Raw genomic sequence first — 16,454 nt, 5'->3', positions numbered from 1 at the left:
ACTAAGGTTGAAACTCAATATAAAACCTCGCATGTTACAGGGGAGTGAGTCCTCGTTCCTTAGGAGGGAACTGAGGCACAGTCGGTAATGTTGTAGCTGTCTGAGATGGAACCCATTCAGAAACTCTGACCACCAAACAAACAGACCACACCTTGTTTGTGTTATATACTGACTTTTTAATAATAATAAAAACTCTATCATGGATTTAATGAAAAGAATCTATACATTTAAAATAAACCAGGTATGACACCCTGGCCCTCGGGGCCCTTCCCCCATTTCCCTCAGCACGGTTAACAGGGGCCCTGGTTCTCTGAAAAAAATACATCAACAAAGATGACCTGGTACCAAGATGGCTGCTGGGGACGAAGGAGACCATACTCCGGAACCCAGCCTCACAGCCAACCACAGTTGACGAGGCCTCCCCTCCCTCCTCCTACACAGTAGCATTTCCCTTAGGCGTCCAGAAGGTGGATAGCAGACAAACAGCCCAGGGGCCCCCCACGTGCAGCCTCCTATTCTGGAGATAGGACAACAGGTTCCTATCTCTCTGGTTCTCTGAGAAGTCCCAGGTGCCCTGTTCTAAGACAACAATATCAAAATAAAGAACACACAGCCCAGCCCGCAGCCGCTAGAGCACCTCTCAAACTCTGGTCCAGTCTCTGAAACAACAAAGTCCAACATGGGCAGGTCTCTTGGGTGCTGAGGCAGGGGAAGGAAGCAATGAAGCCCGTGAGCCACAGCTCACGACCTTTAGAAGTAACGACGACCTAAACCTTTTCAATAGTTTAGTTCCTTCTGCTTTATTCAGTAGAACTGAATGAAGTTGTTGCTACTTTACGTTGGTCCCGTTAGGCAATATACTTTTTCTCTGAAAATTTAAAGTGACAAAGACATAATCACAAAAAAATTAAGGGGAGGGGAAAAACTCTCGACAACACTAACAGTAACAGTAAGAAAAAGAAAATAAACAGAACATAAACCACAGAGATGCTGTGTCTTATAAATTAACATCAGAGCCGATCTGGTGCCCAGAGCCTGGCAGCTCAGATTCCAACGGTGGTGGGCACTTCCAGCAGGGCTCCAAAGTATTTACGAAGTAACAGCTGTTCAGCCCAGTGTCCTCTCCTGGCTGAGGCCAGGCTGTTCCGAGTCAGCGGAGCTGGTTAGTAAGGGTAGGAAGCTTCAGCCAGGACAGGAAACAGGTAGGGTCTCCTGGAATGTGGCCCTGGGAGGAACCCAGGTTCAAAGTGCAGCTTTGCCATCTGAGGAGCAGGGTCTGCAGGCCTTCACCGGGCCGGACCCGTGACCTTTCCCTGTTTGGGGAACCTGGGTGAGTGCAGGCCCCAGCTACATTCATGAGCTCTGTGGGCTCCAAGCGGCCCTCGGGCTCCAGGCATAAGTGTGTTGAATCTGCCAGCCCAGCGCTGATCAGCCAATCCAGAGAGAGTGTGTGCAGAGGCCTGTCCTGGATGTTGGCAGCAGGGTCAGCTGGGTAGGTCTTGACACCGCTATGGCAGAAGCCTCAGGTCACCTTGCGGCCCCTCCGTGTCCTCCCACAACGCAGCTGCAGAGGCAGTGGCTGAGCCTGGAGCATGTCGCTGTTCAGAGGTCTCCATCCACTGGAGGCTGGCAGAGGCGGTAGAGGCTGGCAGACAGAGGCAGAGAACATGAGGAGGGACCGTGTGGCCACCACATGTGGCTAGTTCCCCTTCTACTGGGACAAGCAATTCACAGCCAGAAGAATACACAAGAGTAGTAAGTCCTGAACCTTGCCCTTAGCAGTGTGTCTCCCCTCAAAGGGAGATCCTGTTCCTCTAAAGCAGGTGTCCTCAACCAGTGGGTCCCAACCCCTTTGGCTGCCGACTATCAGATACCCTGCATACCAGATATTTACATTACAATTCCTAACGGTAGCAAAATTACAGTTATGAAGGAGCAGTGCAGGAGGAACTGGGAAACAAGGTCGCAGCATTAGGAAGGCTGAGAACCACAGCTCTAGACACAGGCAGGGTTTCCGACCGTTGTGTGTATTTGGGTGCACACAGGGTACTGTGAGCCTGTCTGCTTGTAGCCTCGACGGCTCATTGGATTTGGAAGGGCTGCAGAGTGGAGACTCTGAAGAATACCGTTAATGAAGAAGCGTGTGCTGGGCTTCAAGGAGAGGCAGCCATAGAGAGGGATGGTTTTAGGGGTAGAGGGGACATTGGGGTGAACTGGAGTGACCAAAGCTACACTTAGACATAGTACTGAATTAAATGTCTAAGCCTAGACTGTCTGGGACCAGCTCTGGTATTGGCTGTGTGACCTTGGGCAAGATATTGAACATCTCTGGGCCTCTATGTATCCACCAGCCAATGAGGATCTCAGCAGAGCCTTGCTCACAGGGGTCAACTAGGTTTACAAGAGGGTGGATGACACTGTCCCTGAAAGCATGAAGACAAGCCGAGAGCAAAAGAACATGGCCGACCAAAGGACATGAGCAGGATGCAGGGAGTGGACACCAAGGCCCTGGTCAGGAATATACTGGGGTTCTGGGGGACACTGCCACTGAGAAATGCCGTCCGAAGCTACCATTCAGCCACCACTCTGAACTCCTGGGCAGCCATCGGCAGCAGAGTGATGGCAAAAGGCTAGACTGACAGCTGGACTGACGGCGTCAACATGGGGATGGGGAAGAAGCCCAACCACCAGGCAGGGGCTAGGCAGCAGTCAGGTGGCAGGCCAAGCTGGAGTGTGGCCCCCAGAGTTCCCATGGTGAGAGGTACCCTCACAGAACACTAGGATTCTGTTTGGGCTGAGACCAAGCAGGCCTGGGCCTTCCTGGAGAGAACATCCGGCTGGGAGTGGGGGAGTGGCCACTTACCGTGGTGCACCTTGGGGCATTGGGTCCTTGATGCGGAGGTTTTTGGCCAGAATCTCCACTCGGGGGCCCTAGAAGGAAAACAGCTGTCAGGGTTGGGCCTGGAGCTCGGGGTACAGGGGAGAACAGGGAGCCAGGTTGGATAGCAAATGTGAACAGCTGAGGGGGACTAAGCAAGATGTCTGGGGTTGAGGAGGACCAGTCCTAGGATAAATCATCCCATGGGGCAAGGCTCGGGGTCCCTGGCCACGTTGTCCACCGCGGGTGACCTCACCTGCTTACGCATGATGTCTGTGGCCTGCATAACACACTTGGGCAGCAGCCCGTGACTTCGAGCCAAGATGGCTGCTTGTTCCAAGGACACGCTCAGGGTGCTCCTGCGGCAGGTGAAGGAAGGGGTAAGGCAGGGGCCGCTTCCTACGGTATCCACCGGCTCTCCCTGGCGGCCATCACACCCCATCTCTTCAGTGCGCGCTACCCACACCCCTAAGGCAGTGCCTGAAACAGGAGATTCCTGGAGCTTTTTATGAGAGCCCACAGCCCCAGGCAGAGGTCATGGCAAACACCTGACCGAGGGATGGCCCTTGGAGGCTCTCTGGGGGAGGGGAGGTTAGAGAGGGGCACAGAGGTGTGCAGCTCCTGAGACCAGATTGGAAGGCAGACATCTTTGATTCTGAATCTACAGCACCATCTGGTCACCCTGAGCCCTGTACCTCGGTTTCCCTGCCATCCCTGGCCTCCACCTGCTGTTTATCCTTCCTCTCTCCCACAGTCATGAGGACCACAACTGCATCCAGACATGACTAGGTAACCCCAGAAGAGGACACTCTTGCCAGCTGAGAACCCACAGCGTCACACTGTCCTGACACTGATAAGAAGACAGTAGTTCCCCAAGGTTGATGCTGGCAAAATGGCTGCTCATGGTGAATGTCTCCTTTCTGAACTGGTTAGAATCAGGGACAGTGCCCGATGTTCCCAGGCTCACTGACCCTGGCCAGTCCATTTCAGAGACAGGTAAACCAAGGCCAGAACATGGGCAAGGCAGCACCGAGATTTGAACCCAGCCCTCCCACCTCTGTGCGGAAGCCCCACTATGTCCCATCCGGCCTTGGCCCAGGCTCACCGCTGCATGCCGGTGCCACACATGGTGATCTGACACGCCCCCAGACGGTAACAGAGCTCCGAGGAGACGGGGATGAGGCCGGCACCGAGGCTCCCAGCAGCGCCAGCTTTAGGGTGCACTAAGGACTTCATGAGGCGGTAGAGCTCATCCAGGGCGTTGATAGGACGTATGAGCTGCAAGGGATGCGACAAATGTCTGGGAGAGGCCTGCAGCCCCAGGACTGGCCTTCTCTGACAGCCTTCTAATCCAGCTGTTACACAGCCGTCTTCCCAGCATCCTTTTCAGACCTCAAGAACCATCAGCAGCCCCCACTACCCTGAAAGTTGGCATTTGCTGTTTACTGTTTCGGTTCCCACCTTCCAACCTGGCTCTTCCCCTGCCAAACGCAAGCCTGCCTAAGCGGCTAACATCCTTTATCCTTTCTAAACCTGTCACAACTAGTTCAAGTGGCCACTCTCCGAGTGGCAAGTCCAAGGGCTTGACCAAAATGACAAGCCACTCCTTATACTGTCTTCCTCAACCGTGTGCCATTAAGATCCTCTGGTCTGTATCCAACAGACTACAAAATCCCCCAAAGATGGTGCCCACACTCCTCAGAGCTCACAGCCTCTGAGCCCCATGGCCAGTTCCTCACAACCCATTCCAAGTTCAAGGCCTGCCTGGGCCTGGTTCTGGAACCAGGAGACCCAGAGAGATGCACTGTAGGTGAGAGGCAGAAGGACAGACATCACTCAGGGCCATCATGGCACTAAAGAACTGAGCCCACAGTTAGAGCTCTCACAAGCAGCTGGAAGACTCAGCTTTGTCGCCTGGGGGACCGATGGAACGCTAAACTGGTGAGAATGACATGACACTTGTTCTTAGTCAAAAGGCCAAGAAATGGCAATGCCTCTAGTTTCAATGGAGAAATTCTGATTTCTAAATGCCTGTCAAGAACTTGAAGCAAAGGGATACCATGTGAAGCCCCACTAAGTGTGGCAGTCACCACTCTGGTCCCTCGGGGTCTCAGCCCAAGAAAAGTGATACAGTGTTCATCAAAATGCCCCAAGCAGATGAGGCCAACACAAGCATGTCACCCAGGAAGTCCTAAGTAGAAACAAGCTAGCAGGCTTTGCGGGGGTTTCGGGGGCCTCTGGACCCGATTCTGGTTAGAGCAGACTCAGCCTGTAGCAACCTCCACCCTGCCCAAGTTTCCAGGAATGGCAACACACCTGGTCGATCTTCACGGCTGTGGTGCCAGCATCTGTGGGGAGGTTGGACCGCTCCAGGTAGAACGCCCTGAAGGAAACAGACAAGGCTGAGGATCCCACCATTATACACACACATGCTCTGGCCCCGCCCACCCCTGCCCCGGGTCCAAGTCCCTAGAGCTACAGCCCTGTATCCTCCCCCAGACTCTTGGAAGGAGGTCACTGAGTGACATCGGTCACCTGCTCTTCCGGTGACCTCAGGGAAGCAAGAAAGGTTCTCTGGGCTTCAACACCACCTCTGCCTTCCCACCCTGGACAACAGCCCAGTGTCCTGTTCCTCCACACATTCCTGCTTTCTTGTCTCTAAATATTGAGCAGTTCACACAAAGTTGTTCTGGGTTTATCAGCTTGTGGTCTTTCTCACCCTCTAAATCCTTCTATACAGAGCCGACCAGAAAACAGTGGCCCCTTTAACCAGAGAGTCCTTGTCTTCTGTCATACACAGAAGGAAAAAAAAAAAGCCATAAAGAATTCAGGAAGAAACTGTCTTGGCTGTGTGTGAATAAAACCTTATTTAGACATAAGGGGTGAGCCAGATTTGGTGGCCCAGCCTTGAGAGAAAAAGTGTTCATGTAGAATAAGATGGCTTCTCTGGTCCCAGGGCAGTGCAGGGCCCACAGAAAGTCTCCAAGAACAGCCTGAGCAAATGGAATTAGCAGCTAATCAGACAGACTTGGGATAGAGAGAGGACAACAGTTAAGTTGTGAATTGTGTGCTGGGCATTACTGTCTAGTAACTGCTTGGACGCTTCGTTTTCTAGTTTGCAAATGGATAGAGAGGAGCTGGGAAGAGAGTGGCTCCTCTGCACGGAAGCCCAGGCCCTGTGCTCCCCCTCTTGGTATTGTAGAGAAAGCCACTAGATGGGACTTGAGAGAGGCCGTGTTTGGGAGCCTGGTCTGGGGGTGTGGTCAGGGTGTGTTGTAGACGTGGCTGTAGGGGGCTGCAGTGGAAGTGTCAGATCTTAGCTGTTTTTCTGGGTTCCACTGCTCTTCCTCTGGACAACTGTCTGCTGCCCTCTCCACTTCTCTCTGGAAATTCTCCTCAGAGCTAGGAGGACCCAGCGCTAGGAGCCCAAAGATCCCTGAAGCAACCGTCCCTACTCAGTTCTTCCCGGTGCTGAGAGGAATGGGCCAAAGACACTGAGCTCATCTTTCATCTGGCTGTGTGACCTGGGGCAGGCTGAGTGGGCCTCAGTATACTCAGCTGTACAATGGGTTAGCAGTGGCCTCTAGGCAGTGCTACATGTTGCTCCAGAGGGTGTTAGGCTTGCCCATGGTTTTACATGACGTGCCTGCAGCCTGCAGGTTCCCACCCCCAACCCCAGAGCCCTCATCCCGCCCTTACCCCACCAGCCCATGGCAGCTACCTGAGCCTCCTGTAGTACTGCTGCACCTTCTCCAGGGACTGTGCGTTGATCTCCTGCTGTAGATCGTCTGCAGCCTGGCTTCCTGGGGACGGCGGCCCTTCCACATTCTCCAGAGCTGTGAGGGAAAGCATGGGAGGGTAGGTGCTGGGGCCCTAGGGTGCTCTAGGGTCTTTCCTCTGCCCCTGCCCTGCCAGGTCCCTAAGCTTGGAGGCTCACCTTTTGTGAATAGCACGGTGTGGAGTCTGAGGCTGGCCCCACCCTCCAGGCGAGAGGGCAGCCTGGAGAAGTGGAAGCCATCGAGGTAGAAGACGACCTTCAGTGCCTGCCTACTGCCCTCGATGTGGTAGAAGACGTTCGTGTCTGTGGGAGCAAACAGGGTGGCTCACTAAGGAGGCCAGAGTGGCACTCCAAAGAGTTAACCTTATACTTCCAGCCCTCCTGAGTCACAGGGGTAGCCTCAGACCCTACTGTCTCCCAGCATCAAGGTGGCATGCTGGGACTTCTAAGTTTGACATCCAAGGCTTCCCTACCCCAATATCCCAGAGGGGCAGTGTCAAACCCCTGCCTCCCTCCTACTCGGACCCCCATGCTTAGCTTTGAAGAGCCCCATTCAGCCTCCAGACCTGCCTGTGATGACCCCCCCCCCTTTCACTGGCTCCCACAGCCTCCGGCTCCCCACTGACACTGACCCTGCCCCTGAGGAGAGCTGTCTGGAGTGTCTCCAACCTCCCTAACCCCGTCCTGTGACTCCCTTGCCTGGCAACTCAGAGCAAAAGCTGTTAAAAGCCCAGCTGTAGCTTATCCGCACCCATAAGGATAAATTATGACTGACAAACATGACTCAGAGCCTATACCTGTGCCAGACAGGCATCACTAATCAATCACTGCTCCTCCCTGGGCCCAACTCAGCCTGCACACAGATAGCTGCCGTCAGCTGAAGACTTTGCCAAGTATTTTATTGTAGCAACAAGAGAAGTAGCTAATGCACCCCCCCTCCCTTTTCCATGTGCTCCCCAAAGGCTGACTCTGAGGCTCAGGTTGGGCCTGGAGGCTTGAAGCACTGGAGACCGAACAGAGGAGAGCCAGTGTGGCTTTGAGCAGCCTGATTTGGGGGAAGGGTGGGAGGGCTTACTCACTGGCCACAGAATTCTCATCCAGCTGCTTAAAGGAGAAGGTGACATTGTCCAGCTCCGACAACGTCACCCAGATGTCCTCCAGCATGGTCCTTTCCTCCTTCTGCAGGGAGAGGTGGTGGTGAGACTCAGATGTCACCCTGTCCTGGGCAGCCCTGGAGATGCTATGCCTCTCACCTATGAGGCTGGGAGGCCTCTGGGTGACTTGGGTGTGGCACTACACGTGACATCATGGTTCATCCCAACTATCCCGTAACCCCTATGGGTCAGAACTCATTTCTTCTCTGACCTGTGAGCACCCACACTTCCTTCCTTCGGAGCCTCTGGTCCTGTTCTCTATCCCGTTCTCAAGGCCTTCCAGATCCTGCCCCATGACTGCCAGCACACACCCAGTGTCCCTCTGTCCAGCCTACCTAATTCCAGTCATGGCCACTCTCCCCAGGACATCTTAGAAGGGTCTTTTTTGGGGTCACGCACTTCCTGTTAAAACTTAGCCCAGATCACATGAATCCCCCGTCCTTCTGCGTGTTCCATCCTAAGAGGGCTGCCGTGGGAGGGGTGGGGCCAGAGGCAGATTTTTGAAGGCCGGAGGCAGTGCTCATCAGTGGCCAGCAGGGGGCGATCTGGGCTGTGCCGCCTGTGGGCCACCTGAGGGAGTCTCTGGAGCCACAAGTCTGGAGCTGCTATTGGATGCTGAACCAGCACCCCTGCCCTCTACATGTGTATTAGATGCCAGAAATATTATCTCCCCTCCCTGGACTCAGCCACCAGCCCAGACTGTCAGGAGACACCGCCTGCGGCTCAGAACCGCGGATCTTTTCTGTCTGCTGTTCTTCCCCAGAACGCCTCAGAGCATAGGGACTACGGTTCACCCACAAACTCCAAAACCTAACCGGAAATGCTCAGCAAATCACTACCGCGTGAACCCCCTGGCTGGACGGAAGCCGAGAGCACCCGCGACAGCGCCTCCGGTGCTGCCAACCTCGGCCACTCACCACGGTGTCCGGTGACAGCAGAGACTGCCAGTGCAACAGGACGCCCGTGGCCGCCACCTGCTCCAGCCACTTGCGGCTGGCGTCCCGGCTGCTCTCCTCGTACTCTCCGTTGTTGTTGTAGCGGTAGTCCAGGGCGGCCAGCAGCTGCTCTGAGAAGGTGCACACGGCGGCCACCAGGGCCTGGCAGAAGATGGCGTCCCTGCGCAGCTGCAGCTCCGTGTCTGTGGGAGGTGCAGGAGCCTCTGGGTGAGTGGTGCTGTGCCCACAGCATCTCCACCCTCAACACCTGAACCCACAACCCCGCGTGCCCGTGGGGGCCCGTGGAGAACTTTAAATGGACCAATCAGTTGCCAAAGGCCAGTTCCGAAGACATTAATTCTTCAAAGGAAGACACCCCAAATCTCACTCGCCCACTGCCCAAGTGCCTGCTTCCTGAAGAAACAAAACTCAGGCCCTACTATGAGCCACGGAACCTCTCAGCCTGGGCCACATGAACACTAGCAGTACTAAGCTGTTCAAGACTAGTCACAAGAATGCTCTCCCCCTGCCTCACCTCCCCATGTTCTGCTCCCCCACTGGCCAACACCAGTCAGTTGGTGATGTATATAAGAGTAGGCACATCTACACATACACACACACACACACACACACACACACACACACACACACACGCACACACACACGAAATTCCGCCCTCCATTATTCAGGTCTAGGCTCAGGGCCTACGTTCTGCACCCTCCCTCTTCCGCTAGTCTCCCTGTGAACGCCCACCAGGCCTAACAGGTAGCACTAAACAGGGCTCACGTTTCCCAGGACCTGAGATGTGTCCCCTGCCTGGCGCCAGAGGAGAAGGTGAGGTTCAAGCAGTTCTCGGTGAGACTGGGAGCAAAGGCTGCCTCCCGGATGCAGGTGCCGAGGGCCCCGTTCAGATGCCACTGGCCAGCAGAGGGACATCGCCCCAGCCTGTGGCCACAGTACCCACTATGCCTCCCAGGGGCCCCTTCAAAGCCCCATCCTCACCTGTGCATTTCAGCAGGGCCAGAAGCAGCTGGTTCTTCCCATCTGAAAGGAGGCAGGAGAGAGAAGGAGGCTGAGCAGAGCAGGCAGAAGCCGCGGCAAGCCTACAGCACACGGGCTCTGCACCCTCAAGAGGTGGTGGTACTGGTACTTGAGCTGTGCTCAGTGCATGCTGGGTAAGTTCCGGAGACCCTGTACGTCAGAGACGGAGCCCCCGCTGCCAGCATCCCTGTATCCTCCTCAGAGAGCTGTGCTGGGATAACCTTCTGCGAAGGTGTGTCTCTGTGTTCAAGGGCTAATTCTGTCTTCGTGGAGAGCTACTGATTTTCTATTTCATAAACATTCACCTTCCTCGTTGCTGATTGGTTTAATAAAAAAAAAAAAACTGACAGCCAATGGCTGAGCAGGAAGGGGAAGGCGGGACTTCAGTGAGAGGGGTGGTCCCTGGGAGAAGGAGTCCAGAGAGATTGACCATCATGGAGAAGAACACATGTGCCAGGGCTAAGACAGAGGTAAAGAACTAGTCATGCGGCAGGTTGGAGTGCTAGAAGAGTCAGGATAATTTAGACGAGCTAGCTGAGAGTCTGCCAGCTATCCTCCTACACCTTAACAAATATTAATAAGTCTCTGTGTCATTTAACCACTGGCAGTATTTAACCACAGGAAGTCCCGCTATGCAGCTGAAAGGAGATAAGAAGAGATTCCTTAGCGACAGTCAGGTCCCAGACTCGTGCTAGTAACCTGCTTCTGTTGAGGAACCAAGTGGCTTGGCTTGAGACAGCCGCGCCTTTGTAATTCCTTCCTTCTGTTCCTGCTCCAGGCCCCAGGAGTCTGACTCAGGTGCCCAAAGGCTCAAATAAGGACATACGTTGGGTAGACATGGGAATGAATACCTGATATCCTCACAAAAGTGTGGCCACAGGGAAGCTGACCATTAAGGTACTAGGACTTCCTCACATCTGACAACTCAGACAAGTGAGCTCCAATCTGTGACAATCAATACAGGTAGAGACTCAAATGGGATCCGGTTTTAGAAGCAGAGAAGGAATGAAACCAGGATACCAGCCTCCTGACTACAAGAAGCCTCAGTAGCAATGGCTCCCATTTCCAGGGCGCCTCCAGCCATACAGATAGCCTAAGGGCCTCACCCAGGTCAGGACATCCACTAGGAAATGCTCTGTCCCTCCATAGACATAAAGACAGGGACACATAGCTAGGCCCATTGCAGACAAGACCAGTCTATACCAAGAACCAAAGGCCAATGGCAGGTGTGACACCCTCTCTACCCACTGACCTTCCACATATCGCTGGATGTTGTCCACCAGGGTCCTGATGGAACTGGGCAGGTTCCATGGGTCCTCTTGGATGCTGATCTGGATCAGGTTCCGCCCTCGGACCGTGCATTCTTCTTTCTGTTTGAATTCTGGGGCAGCAAAGTAGCAAGAGGAGTGTGAGGCGAGGAGAGCTCTGAAGAACCGTGGCACCAACTGCCTGCGTCCCATCAGCAGATCACAAAGCTCACCACCCTACGTCAAGGTGATCGACTGGACTCATGGGTATTCGCAGGTTGTGCAAGGCAAAACGAAGGGAGGTATCACAGCATGGCATCCACAACAGACATCTTTAATCCACAACAGATACACTCCCTGTCTCCCCATAGCTACAACCAACCCAGGACAGACATTACAAATCAATCACGGCTGGTTCTCCTAGAGCTGGGAGCTGAAGCCACTGGCTCCTCAGGTATTCCCTCCTCAAAGCCATAACCAACTGAGCCGGCAGATGAGTGTCAGCCCAACAGTCTTGCCCTACACGGAAGCAGCCGCCCAGGCTTGGAGGAGGGAAGATGGGATTTATCTAAAGTTGTCATTCAATTTGCTCTGGGCAGGAGCACAGGTCAGGCAGGTACTTGACCCCTGTCCCTTTACCTGTGTGGGTTTCTGAGCCCCTTGTGGCTGTGCCCTCCATGTCACCTCTGACCTCAGAGGCCCATCACTGGGTGGCGCCCCTGAGACAATCCAAGGGTTCCGGATTCTCTGCTATGTCTCATCTTATGGGAAGATGGCTGCCTATCTGAAATCGCTCTACAATACACAGTGGGTGGCCTGAGAGGTCTAGAGAGCCCTGACTCATCTCTAGGTCGGCATCCAGAGTATGCCTGGAATAATCTGGAATCGCTTTATTGGTGCCTTGGTGCAGAAATGGATGGACGGACGGACGGACGGGTGGGTAGATGCACAGAGGTGGGTTTGTGGGTAATGATAAATGTGGGCGGGAGTGGGCAGGTGGGTGGCAAGAGTGGGCAGGTGGATGGTGGGAGTGGGCAGGTGGATGGTGGGAGTGGGCAGGTGGATGGTGGGAGTGGGCAGGTGGGTGGTGGGAGTGAGCAGGTGGGTGGCGAGAGTGGGCAGGTGGGTGGCGGGAGTGGGCAGGTGGGTGGCAGGTGGACAGCAGATGTGTCGGTGGATGTGGGTGCTGGAGAACAAATAGGAGGATGTAGGTCGGGAGCGAGGGAGAGTGGGTGATGGACAGATGGACACACAGAGGGTAATGTGTAGGGATGGATGGAAGGTAGATGGGTGGATAGATGGATGGACAGATGGACAGGTAGATGGATAAGTGGGTGTACAGGTAGGCCGATGGATGGGTGGATGGAGGAGGGTTGGTGAATACATAGACAGATGCAGGGCAGATGGGTAGGATGTGAGCAAATGTCAGGTAAGCAGATGGATAGAAGGTGGGCGGATGATGACAGAGGGAAGAAGGGAGGGAGGAAGGGAGGGATAGAGGGTGGGTTAGTGAATCAGGAGGGAGAATGTGTGAAGGGGAGGATGGGGGATGCTTATCTTTCCCCCTCCCCGCTCAGTCTGATGCCAGGGAGACCTCATCCTCTCAAGGACGCGCCGAGCGGGCACTGGGACCAACGTGTGCCAAAGACTTTTTTTGGTGTCGTCTCCGTCATACCTACGGCTTTGATTTACCGTTAGCGAGTGACACACTGTGCTGGTGTTTCCACTCTGTGGAGCTCAACGGGTTGCTCGCGAAACTAAGTCTCTAATTCGAACAGTTTAGCTTTTCAGTTACGTCAGCAGTAAAGCGGACCGTAAATGAGAACGGTTCACGCTGCGATGTGCTCGGACGCCATGAGTCAGGCTCAGGGAGGACAGCACGAGGACTGAGATCATGCTCCAGGCAGTCCTCCTGCCTCACCCCACAGGCCCGGGGTGGGGGGCGGGGATTCCAGGTTCACCTTGCCAGCTGTGCTCCATGGGGAAATGCCTGGTCTCCTCAAACGCCCTGCTCATCACAGGCCCCTTGAGCAGGGCATGGATGGAATCCACCTAGGGACAATAAGCTCCCGTGAGCGCAGGAAGGGCCTGCCACCCACAGAGTGCTCCCCCCCCCCCCACACACACTCCAGAATGATCAGAGCCATCCCGGGTACAATGGGGCAAAGGTCCTACCTGGTTAAAGAGATGCTCCAGGCAGCCGTGAAGTTTGTCCTGCTTGTCAGATGGGATGCGCATGTCACAGGGAAGCTCGTCCCCTGGCACAAAGAAGGAAACACAGCCGTCAGCCACAGCCATCCCACCTCACACCTTCCCGGGAACAACCTCTCCATCCCATATTCCCCAGCAGCCTGTTCGCCCGAGGTCTTGCTCACCTGAGCCCGTCTCATCACTGCCCAGATAGGAACTGTTGCTTCTCACGCTGGTGTAGGACAGGACAGAGTCACGATTGCTGTTACACTCACTGTAACGGGACAAGAGACACCCTGAGTCACCCTCTCCCAGCCCTGGAGTCCACCATCTGGGGTGTAGACAAACCTCCTAGCCTTGGGCGGACACCCAGCTAGAGGCAGCACAAGGCCAGCCCAGCTTGGTGTCTGAGGTTGGGAAACTCGCTCAGGATCCTGTTCAGACAGGGACTTTCTAGTGTCACTCGGGGTTCCGAGCACTTCCCAGCTTTCGTGAGCTCGGACACACTGCACTTGGCCAAAAGGAACTCAACAGGACGAGGAACAGGAAGCCAGCCTCCTTGCCAACAGCTTTTTGAATGAGGAAAAAAATCAGAGAGCCAAAGACGTGAAGGGGAGGGGTATCTGAGACAATGTCCCAAGGGCATAGAGTGAAAAGCAGCCAGAAAATCCTGCCGCAGAGACACTGTGGAAGGTGGCCTTGGGGACTAGGCAGATCTGGGGAACACAAGGAGAGTGCTGAAGCAGGTAGGCTGGCACCCTCTCAATCCTGTGGCTTCAGAGTTTGCCCACGCTACAGACCGAAACAGACTGAGTCAGACACTGTGATTTTCCACTGGGGACCCCACTTTTCTGTGGTAATGAAGTTGGCCTGTCACAGCACAGAAAGTTCTGGTTTTGTCTGGTTACTAATTACTACCCTGCTAGTATTTTCAAAATAAATTTAACAACTGCAGAAATGCCACTCCCATCCTCGGAGGCAGGAAAACAAGAAAATGTCTGACTCCTCGGAGCCACAGAAGCCCCCACACACCACAGGATCCGGACGTTCACCCAGCCTGTGAGCATATGGAGTAAAATGGAATGAATGGTGTCTGTGTGCCATGCCTGGAGGCCTTGGCTCAAGGCAGAGGAGCCAAGCAGGCATTCTGGAATGTTCTCGGAGAGCATCAGATGCCCCTGCACCTCCAGCCCACCAAACACACATTGTTAGCCCCAGCGACTGATGCCTCTGCATCTTGGGAAATGCCAGTCTTGACTCTCCCACAGGTCAGAAGCCTCAATTGTCTGGTGACCTCCTATGGGTCACACACACCTGTAGGAGTCGCGGTAGCTCATGGTGTCATGGCCTGAGTCTTCCTGCTCGTCCTCTGACACCTTGAAGCACACCTTCTTGATGCCACCGTGGTCAGTCCTGTCCACTTCGCTCTCCTCGCTGACTGGGGGAGACGATGAGGTCTCCTCCGCCAAGGGTGGGTCACAAGGTACAGCTGACATGGGTTCTGTGATGGTTGACAGGAGCCTGCCGAGCAAAGGAAAGGCCTTGAAGGTGAGGACACAGGCTGGCAGGGCACTGCCACGGGCTCAGCAAAGTCCAGGCGTCACCTCATCTCTGACTCCACAGTGAAAGAGAGGGGAAGCTACCCCGGAAGTCTTTCCCCCTTGGAAGTACCACCAGCAACACCATAGATACCCAGTGCTGCCCCCTGCTGGGCCCTATAAGTACTTCACACAGGCTGGGCATGTATGTGTTACAACCCAGAGGATAAACCAGTGATTTCAACCTGTGGGTCGAGACTTCTTTATGCACCAAACTGCCTTTTCACAGGGGTCAGACACCAGGTATCCTACATATCAGATATTTGTTAACTTTATGACTGGGGTCACCACAAAATGAGGAGCTGTATTAGAAGGTTACACTCCCTTAGACTAAGAAGACATGGAAGCTCATGCCTGCCGTCCTGGCACTCTGGAGCCAGGAGAACAGGATCAAGAGTTCAAGGCCAGCCCCAGCTACATAAGACCTTGTCTCAAAAGAACAAAACAAAACCCACCAAAAGTAAATGTAAACTCAGAGTATGCATGTCAGAGCATCTCAGTTACAGGTACCAACTCTGCCACCACTAGCAGGGATGTCTACGATAAAACCTTAATTAAAAGGTAAAGCCGGTAGTGGACAGACTCCAGCCTCCGGTGGACATTCGTTAACAGCACTTGACAACTACGCAGGGCCCCGCTGACCTTCTCACACTGACATTTTCTAGGTTAGAGGCAAGTTACTCCTTTATGAGCCTCTGTTCCTCCTCTGAAAAATGGGGTAACATCAGGATCCCCCCCCCCCATGAGAGGCTTCTGTGAAGGTAGAGTTGAAAGGACACAGAGCATCACCTGGTCCCTGTAAGCGACAGGCCATTGAGTCTGGAAGTATTTTTATTTTACATAAACGTGCCCACTAGGGGACAGTGGGCAGTGTCTGGAGATGATCCAGGCTGTCAACTGGAGGGGGATTACCATGGCCCTGAAGAATCAGAGGCCAAGCATGCTGCAAGCATCCTACATGCCCCGGAGCGCCACAACACAGACCTGACCAAATGGCCCACCCTGACTGACTGGCTCTAAACTGTCCCTTCCAGATAGCAGACACAAAGGTCCCTACATTGCTACAGACACCGTTTCTGGCTAGTGCACTTGTCTGGCATCTTGATCCACAATGGCTCCTGCTCTTCCTCCTGCCCCTCCACTTGCACCTCCTCCACCTCTGCCTCCCCCGCCCCCTCCACCTCCTCCTGTCCTCTCCTCTCCTCTTCTTCCCCCTCCTCCTCTTCTCCCCTGATCCACAGCCTGAACATTTACTTATGTGCTGCTGAGAACTACCTGTCCTTAGCTCTAGCCAAAGTCAACTGAAGGTGCTGTTTAACTGACTTCTGTCCCCTTCTTGAGGCTGAGCAGTGAGTGGGAACTACCTTTGCCCATAGCTGCCGCTGTAGGCACCACAACGTCCTATAAGTAACAGGGACACTTTGTCAGCAGCCCACTGTGCTGCAATGTTAACACACCCTCACAGGTTTAGCCTCCTAAGGATGCTGCCTACCTGCCTCGCTTCCTTAGAGCCAGCTCCCCCTAGGGAACTGGGGACTTTCTGTTGTCGCAGATGCTCCGGGAACTTGGGAGAGTCCGGCCACGCTACACAAGACCTGGGGTATTCAGGATGGCCGCAAGGGAGGGCTCTGGG

At 54.4% G+C, this 16,454-nt stretch overlaps 1 protein-coding gene across 1 annotated transcript in view; it reads right to left on the bottom strand.

The window, feature by feature from the left end:
* Nucleotides 1–244: 244 nt before the first annotated feature.
* Nucleotides 245–16,454, bottom strand: part of PREX1 (phosphatidylinositol-3,4,5-trisphosphate dependent Rac exchange factor 1) — a gene marked incomplete at its 5' end in the record, with an annotated part of 142,208 nt that continues 125,998 nt past the window's right edge. The window contains 15 exons of the mRNA XM_080925282.1: nt 245–1,645; nt 2,864–2,931; nt 3,135–3,237; nt 3,984–4,156; nt 5,195–5,261; nt 6,600–6,714; nt 6,816–6,959; nt 7,736–7,835; nt 8,728–8,948; nt 9,748–9,789; nt 11,039–11,167; nt 12,995–13,085; nt 13,209–13,291; nt 13,409–13,497; nt 14,538–14,744. Coding sequence (XP_080781408.1) covers nt 1,603–1,645; nt 2,864–2,931; nt 3,135–3,237; nt 3,984–4,156; nt 5,195–5,261; nt 6,600–6,714; nt 6,816–6,959; nt 7,736–7,835; nt 8,728–8,948; nt 9,748–9,789; nt 11,039–11,167; nt 12,995–13,085; nt 13,209–13,291; nt 13,409–13,497; nt 14,538–14,744 — 1,675 coding nt within the window. The 3' untranslated portion in view covers nt 245–1,602. The remainder of the gene's footprint in view (nt 1,646–2,863; nt 2,932–3,134; nt 3,238–3,983; nt 4,157–5,194; nt 5,262–6,599; nt 6,715–6,815; nt 6,960–7,735; nt 7,836–8,727; nt 8,949–9,747; nt 9,790–11,038; nt 11,168–12,994; nt 13,086–13,208; nt 13,292–13,408; nt 13,498–14,537; nt 14,745–16,454) is intronic.

Source organism: Micromys minutus, assembly GCF_963924665.1.
Source record: "Micromys minutus genome assembly, chromosome: 11".
In the NCBI taxonomy this organism is placed as follows: Eukaryota; Metazoa; Chordata; class Mammalia; order Rodentia; family Muridae; genus Micromys; species Micromys minutus.
Note: the sequence above shows the minus strand (reverse complement) of the source record. Positions and strands in the feature narration are given on the sequence as shown.